Consider the following 8511-nt stretch of genomic DNA (forward strand, 5'->3'; position numbering starts at 1 on the left):
AAGAGATCAAGCCTAGCTGTTCGTAGTTCCACTCTGCGCGTGATCAGAAGATTCTGCGCATGATCAGAAGAAGGTCATTGGTACTAGAGTGACATGATGGTTTGAAATTTAATGAGATAAGCACCAACTTTGATGTCTTGATTATTCATATATTCTTTTTGAATTGTACTTTTCATTTACATCCAAACAGCCAATGCGTCCACGACCGACTGGTATTTTAGTTTGCCAAGTACATTGTACAACATGCTATGTACATGATATAAAAATGTCTATTCAAGTTCTTAATCCTGCCAAGTAAGGCATGCTTAGGTAATATCTTGCTATGAAATCTGCCAATCACAATGAAAGAAATGGAAGGTCGCCCAAAATTGTCCATGAAGTAACTACGAACTGGTATATTCTTTTTACTCGGGGACCGTTTCTTCAACTTTAATCTGACAAGATCTGGTAACTTTCCTTGGAAATTGGACTGTTACTATGGTATCGGTGATGGTATGGTTACTACGGACCAAAATGTCCGACAAGCCCTTTCATGATACGCCCCCCCCCCCCCATTCAGCCAAGGATCGAACCAGCGACCTACTTTTCGCTAAAATGTTGGTATTTTTTCTCCAGAATATACAATTGTACAAGCCTAGACATAGTAACCGAAGATTAAAGGTCAGCTTCGTCAAGAATACATAGTTCATTCAATGTTCGCTACAATGCAAAGCAAGTCATCAGCATTAATTTTTACACCATGTTTGTATCACCACTGTGTGGTGATAACTGATAAAGGTCTGCAAGCGTAGACTATACTTTGTTATTACACGTGACTACTTGCATAGAGAAAGTTATGGCTGCTGTCAAGATGACGCAGTAGTGATCATCGTTGTTGCATCTCAACTAATAAATGTCTGTTGTATATACGTTTAAAGAACTGCCTACTGGACTTTTGATTTATATAACCTAAGTTCCAACCATGGTGTCAGAAGTTTTTCCATCAGATCCTGCATTATTATGCTGAGTAACCCACCGAGCTTTGAGATGGAGGAATCATTGAAATCAGGCCAGTTCATTCCATTTTCTCCCTAACCCCCGTGAGGAGAGAGATGGTGAAAGACAAAGAGCTTATTGTATTCATGTGTATCAGTGAATGACCATTGCTGTATGTGTGATGTTATGTCCATAGAAGTTGGCTATGTCGTTGTATGGATTTGGAGTGCATGAATGTGCCTGGCCAAATTACAGTATGACGGACAGTTAGCGTGACGTTTATGGGACATGAACATTCTATCTCAGTGAGAGTAGTAATAATTGAGCAAACATAATTGTTGAAAAGATACAAATACTTGCTAATTATTATACTGTTCATGAGTATATGCACAAGTGATATTGGTATGTTAAAGTTACTAAACTAAAAAAGTAAGACAAAGTTACTAACATTAACGATACACAGAAACAAAGACAACAACAGACAAAATGACAAATCTAAGTCAACCTCCTCCACTTGACTTAAAGGGAAATATTTCCGAGAATTGGAAAAGATTCAAACAAAAATTCACTCTATACAATGTTGCCTCAGGAATGTCAGAAAAAGATGACAAGTCACAAACATCAATGCTTCTACACGTAATTGGTGATGCTGCATTGGAATTGTATAATACGTTTGTATTTGCCGAGGATGAGAGCATGAAGCTTGAGAAAGTGTTGGACAAATTTGAGGAATATTGCATGCCAAAACGTAATCTAACGTATGAGAGACATAGATTTTTCACAAGATCACAATTAGAGCATGAGAGTGTTGATCAGTATGCAACTGAATTGCGAAGTCGTGCACAGTCGTGTGAGTTTTCTTCGTTGAAAGAGAGTCTTATACGGGACAGAATTATCTGTGGTATCTTAGATGATGGTCTAAGAGAGCATTTGTTGAGGCTAGATGATCTCACATTGGATAAAACGTTGCAAGTTTGTCGGGTGGCTGAACAAACTCGAACGCAGGCCCAAGCGTTGAGTTCCACCGGGAAAAATGCCTCAATTCCGGTTGATTCTCTCAGCAAGAATAAGAAATCTTCTGGTAAAAAGTCAAACCAAACAAGACAAACAAAACCTCAAGATCGTACTAACAATAAAACATGTACAAGATGTGGTAATAGACATACCAAAGAAAAATGTCCTGCACAAGGTAAAACATGTAAAAAGTGCGGTAAGCAAAATCATTTTGCTAAGTGTTGTCGTACCTCAGTAGCAAAAGTCAATGAATTGCAACACTTAAAGGTAGATTCAGATGGTTTCATGATTTGTTCAGTTGATTCACAGGAACATGAATCAAAGGAAGAGTGGAAAGTCAATTTGAGAGTCAATAATGAGCCAGTTGAGTTCAAGATAGATACTGGAGCTCAAGCTAACACTCTCCCTGAAACAATCTATCACAAATTGAAACCGAAACCAAAACTACAAAAAGCCAAAGTGAAGTTAACAGGTTACTATGAGACTAACATTCCAGTAAAAGGTCGTTGTTATGTCCAAATGGAGTACAAAGGAGTTAAACACAGTGTTCAATGTTTCATCATTCCTGGAAATCGTCAACCATTGCTAGGTCTCAGAACGAGTGAAGAGTTGTATCTAGTAAAACGCGTCTATCATGTTGATAAACAAACAGAGATAAAAACAGGCAAAACTGTAGTGCAAGATTATGACAATGTATTTGTAGGATTAGGATGTCTTCCAGGCAAACATCACATTACATTGAAAGACAATGCACAACCAGTTCAACATGCATGTCGCAAAGTTCCATTTCCACTTCAAAAGAAACTAAAAGAGGAACTAGATAAGATGGAAAACATGAATGTAATCAAACAGGTTGATGAACCGACAGATTGGGTGTCTTCTCTTGTTGTAGTCAAGAAAAAGAATGGTCAACTCAGAGTCTGTCTAGATCCACGTGATCTTAATCGAGCAATCAAACGAGAACACTATAAATTGCCTTCTAGAGCTGAAATAACCTCTCAGTTTGCTGGAGCCAAGTATTTCAGTAAATTAGATGCATCAAGTGGTTTTTGGCAAATCCAACTAGATGAAGATAGTTCCAAGCTTTGTACATTTATCACTCCGTATGGAAGATATAGATTCTTGAGACTACCTTTTGGTATCTGCAGTGCTCCTGAAGTATTTCACAAGATAATACATAACTTGTTCGTAGATATACCTGGTGTCAATACCATGATGGATGACATAGTGGTATGGGGAAGCACTCAAGAAGAGCATGACGATCGTCTGAGAAAAGTTCTAGACATCGCACAAAAATCAAACCTGAAACTCAATCGAGACAAGTGTGAGTTCAATGTGAACCAGATGACTTTCATTGGTGACTTGATCAGCCAAGATGGAGTCAGACCAGATCCTAAAAAGGTGGCTGCCATCAGAAACATGGCAAGACCAACCTGTAAACAGGACATACAAAGGTTCTTGGGGATGATAAACTACCAAGCAAAATTCATTCCAAACCTATCAACAAGGTCAGCACCTCTACGTATTTTGCTTGACAAGAAAGTAGAGTGGATGTGGGAAAATGAACAAGATAAAGCATGGTGCGAGTTGAAAGAAGCTCTAATGAGTCAACCAGTGCTTCATTTCTATGACTCCACAAAACCCACAAAGATATCAGCTGATGCTTCAAAAAATGGACTAGGAGCAGTTCTCCTACAGCAACATGAACAAAATTGGCATCCAATAGCTTACGCATCAAGAGCTATGACTGATGCAGAAACACGTTACGCTCAGATAGAAAAAGAACTCTTAGCTATCACTTACGGATGTGAAAAATTTCATCAATATATCTATGGTCAAAAGATAGAAGTTGAAACAGATCACAAGCCACTTATCCCATTGTTTGTTAAGTCATTGGCAGATTGTCCTTTACGCATTCAAAGATTACTAATCAGAGTACAGAGATATGATCTCAAAGTGTCATATACACCTGGAAAGTACATGTTCACTGCTGATACACTGTCAAGAGCAGTAGATCCAAAAGCAGAATTGAATGTTGAAACTGAAGAAGATATCAGAGTCTATGTAGATATGATAGTACAAGCAATGCCAGTAACATCAAACAAAAGACAAGAAATTGTTGAAGAGACAAAAAAAGATGTAGAGCTTCAAGAGTTGCTAGCCACCATCAGAAATGGTTGGCCAGAAAGTAAGCAACAATGTCCAGCTAGAATAAAACAGTACTGGAACATTCGAAGTGAACTCTCTGAAGCAGATGGAATCATATTCAAAGGTTCTAAAATAGTAATTCCAACTTCCATGAGACGGTACATACTAAACCAAGTACACGAAGGTCACTTAGGCATTGAGAAATGTAAGAAACGTGCTAGGGAAGTAATATATTGGCCAAGAATCAATGCAGACATCACTGAAATGGTCCAAAATTGTACTTCATGCCTAATGTACAAACCAAAACAACAGGCTGAAAGCCTAAATCCTCATGCAGTGCCTAATCGTCCTTGGGAAAAAATTGCAGTAGATCTATTCACTTTGAACAAAAGAGAATATATGGTCGTCGTCGACTACTACTCACAATTCATTGAAGTATGTACTTTGACTTCAACTACAAGCAAGGCCGTGATTAATCACATGAAAGCAATATTTGCTCGTCATGGTACACCATGTGAACTGATGTCGGATAATGGTCCTCAATTTGCAAGCCAAGAATTCAAAAGCTTTGCAAAAGAATGGGATTTTCACCATACCACATCGAGTCCACATTATCCACAATCAAATGGCCTCGCAGAAAATGCTGTGAAGATTGTCAAAAATCTCATACTGAAGTCACAACACAGTGGACAAGATATCCACAGAGCTTTACAAGTCTATCGAAGTTCACCAATAGCATGCGGAAAATCTCCAGCAGAACTTCTGTACAATCGTCAGATTAGGTCAAACCTTCCCATGCTTGACACTTTGCTCAATAACCAACAGATTGATACTAAATCTGTGAGGGGAAGAAAGGATGAGCAGAAGGTGAAACAAAAAGAGCGATTCGATAAACATGCTCAAGACTTGCCAAAGCTAAAACCTGGAGATCATGTGATACTCCAAGACATGAAAACTAATACCTGGTCACAACATGGTATCATAAAGTCTGTCAATAATCATTACAGATCATACCAAATTGAAACAGCTGCAGGCGAGATACGTCGCAGAAACAGACGTCACCTCAGGCCAGATCCCAGACACCAAGCCAAGTCTATTCCATTACCAACACAGGATGACTTCGAGCTAGATGACAGCGCAGAAGCGGAACCAGCATCTGATGTTCGCGCATCTTCGTCACCATCCCGAACAACCAGAAGCGGACGAGTCGTTAAACCGCCAGATCGTTTAAACTTGTAAATAGAGGAAAGCGAACTAAACACAAAAACTTTCGCGTTTCGTTTTGTAAATAGCCACATGAGTTCAAAAATAACTTTGAAACTGTAAATGGTTTGAACTCTAATACAACCCCATGATAACTGCATGATTGCATGTGCATGATATAAATTTGCATGTTATAGTTAATCAGCAATACGGGATTGAATTTATCGCTATCACAAAACTCAACTCAACAGATGTCTCTACCGGTTCAACGAATTGTCGCATCATACAAACAGCAAAAAATGAAATATATATGAACTGTAATGTTGCATGTTAAAATATTTGACAGCGACAGTACTCCAGCTTTAAGGGGCAGAATAATCCCCTAGTACTGTTGTAAGTGTACAGGTAGTCCACCCTGTCACTCTGTAGTTTAAGAAGTATTATATATGTGTATATAAACCTCTTTAAAGAAAGGGAGGTGTGGTGATAACTGATAAAGGTCTGCAAGCGTAGACTATACTTTGTTATTACACGTGACTACTTGCATAGAGAAAGTTATGGCTGCTGTCAAGATGACGCAGTAGTGATCATCGTTGTTGCATCTCAACTAATAAATGTCTGTTGTATATACGTTTAAAGAACTGCCTACTGGACTTTTGATTTATATAACCTAAGTTCCAACCACACTGTGAAGAAGGGTACAAAACTTATATATTGTTTCCAAGTCTGGGGTTTGGAAAGTAACTTTTGTAAACTATTTAAGTATCTTTTTTTTCTTAAATTCATAATCATCGTTTGTTTTTACACCAAGTTTTAATAAAGTGCTTTTATTATCGCATCAGTAAACTTTTTGTAAATGACTGTAATTTACGTCTCTGAACACATACTCTTACCTTTCATACACCAACACCTTCGACTTCTATCAACCTCCTCTTTCGGCACAATTTAGGCTGTGAACGACGCTGCCTGTCTTGCACTGCTCTTCTAACCATTGCGGGATCGTGACGAAGAACATCGATCTCATGCCGAATGCGCGCCTCTGCAAGCCACCCTGATCACGGGATGGGGATGTGCATACCATGCTTTTTAGGTATCCCCAGAGGAAAGAATCGCAGAATGCCAAACCAGGACATCGTGTATATAGACCACGATTCCATATCACAATCGACGGCCGTCAATACCTTGGCCAAATAACTCTACCAGCCCCAACGGACAGCTAGACGACGGTGAGTTGGATCGAGCACCATCCTGTGCCTATGCAACAAAAGTACAAGAACATTCCTTGATCCTGTCGTTCAAAGATTTCTTCCATCCGGGACACAATGTCGCTTTGGATCATGGTCTAAGAACAAGGTGCCATTAATGTTTCTGTTGGAGAAGAATTGCCCAATTGTTTGGGCACTTCATATTCACAGCCAAGCCGAAACACTGCATTAAAAAAAAACATGTTTACATCGGACTTGAACTCTTGTGGATGTCCTGCAGTTAGTACTCCCATGTCCTTGCTGAATGTGGCTTCATTGCCAACAAGGAGGTTTTACATGAATAGGCATAACCCTTAATCCTACCAAGGAGCCACCTCGAACAGTTGAACTTCTGCCTCTGGAAATCCTTCTCAAGCAGTTGATGACGCTCATGCACTTTGTAAGGATACATGTTGAGATCCAATCTGCAATACAATGGAAAGTTGTTGGTCTTATCCTTAAACCATTACGGTGTACATGGTGTAGACATTGGACGGGCCTCCAGTTGGATCCTGACTCCTGACAGCCTCAACATTTTCTGGACTTCCTCCACTTCCGGTCTACGGTCCACCTGCCAGAATTAGGCCTACCCGTGTTTCTGTTTAGACTTTTTCCGTATTGTTGGTATTTCTTTTCATTCGCCCAGATAGTCTTTCTGACTGGAGGATCTCTGTAAGCAGAAATGCTTCTCTTACTGGTACAATTGAATGTTGGCATTAGCTCTACTGTAAGTTGCACCATGATCAGATACCATTTGCTGTTTCCTTCTACATGTAAGACTGCACCTGGGGGCCTGCTTGTCCCTTTTGAATTGCAACTCAGTGAATTGAATTTATTGAAACTATGTTGGGATGTGTACCGTTGCCAGAGCAAAAGGCTGTTAATATCATTGAAGCAATCAATATCATTCTTTCGGAAGAATGTTGGCATTCGCTCTCCTGTCATTGCAGCTGTAAATTTACTCCGTGATAATGAAAAAGGTCCGATCATTTAGATGAATGTGATGGTGTGCATACCTGACATTGCAGCATGGAGTTACCCTGTTAGATTAATGTAGCAATCAATATCGTTCATCTCTCATTTTTTTATTTAATTAAAAGAGCGGAAATGAGGTCCATAGCAGTGACTAAGACACTATTCATAGATTGATCCAGGTAGGGGCCGAGGGGCCCGGCCCCCTGTTGGCGGAGCAAAAATTGGGAAAAAAGGGGGAAAAACAAGAAAAGGGAGGGAAAAGAGGAGAAAAAAAGAGGAGGAAGACGAGTGAATAAAATAAGATGAGGGAAAGACTTGGAAAATAAATAGAATCTTTCATGTCACTATATAAAATTGTTAGGTGATTTTCATATTTTATTCAATACGGAGTTTAAATATCAAGTTTGGAAGTCATGATATTAAACATATTTCATATCGGAAATCGAACTTTCATTATTTTGTGTGATTTACAAATCGATTTTTAAAAACTGCTCTGTAAAAATATCAGTTCTATGGTCTGATTATTAACATTTTCTGCCGCGCTGCGTGCTCGCAAATTTTGATTTATCAGGTACCTTTTATTTTCGTGTATTCTATCACGTTTTCAAAATATCCCTTTCAGGTCTGATTGTCAAAACGTATCAGCTAGCGCTGCAAGCACGCATTTTGCTTGGCGAGTTATGTGTCTCAATATTGATTATACAACAAACCAATTAAAGTCCTCTTTTCATGAGTGTATAACAAATTTAGGCTCGCATTAATGGTTAAAAACATATTAACTAATGCATCCCATTTATAATTACAAAAGTGCTTGAACTGTCCAGTTCTCAGGTCACAATGTCATCAGATTTTGCGCCCTCTTTAGGCATTAATGAATAAGATATTAATTCAATAATTAAATTACCCCTTTTGTTTGATCTCGCGCATAGCAAGAAGAATAGGAAGACAGTCA

At 38.9% G+C, this 8511-nt stretch overlaps 1 protein-coding gene across 1 annotated transcript; it reads left to right on the forward strand.

Annotated features, from left to right (window-relative positions):
- Positions 1–757: 757 nt before the first annotated feature.
- LOC121413118 (uncharacterized protein K02A2.6-like) lies at positions 758–5376 on the forward strand. Its single transcript, XM_041605881.1, has one exon. The coding sequence runs from the start codon at positions 1462–1464 to the stop codon at positions 5374–5376; it is 3915 nt and encodes a 1304-aa protein (XP_041461815.1). The 5' UTR covers positions 758–1461.
- Positions 5377–8511: the final 3135 nt, after the last annotated feature.

Source organism: Lytechinus variegatus, chromosome 4 (assembly GCF_018143015.1).
Source record: "Lytechinus variegatus isolate NC3 chromosome 4, Lvar_3.0, whole genome shotgun sequence".
Lineage (NCBI taxonomy): Eukaryota > Metazoa > Echinodermata > Echinoidea > Temnopleuroida > Toxopneustidae > Lytechinus > Lytechinus variegatus.

Bases quoted from the DNA above. Each gene is read 5' to 3' on its own strand.
- LOC121413118 (XM_041605881.1), top strand. From the start codon at position 1,462: ATGACAAATCTAAGTCAACCTCCTCCACTTGACTTAAAGGGAAATATT.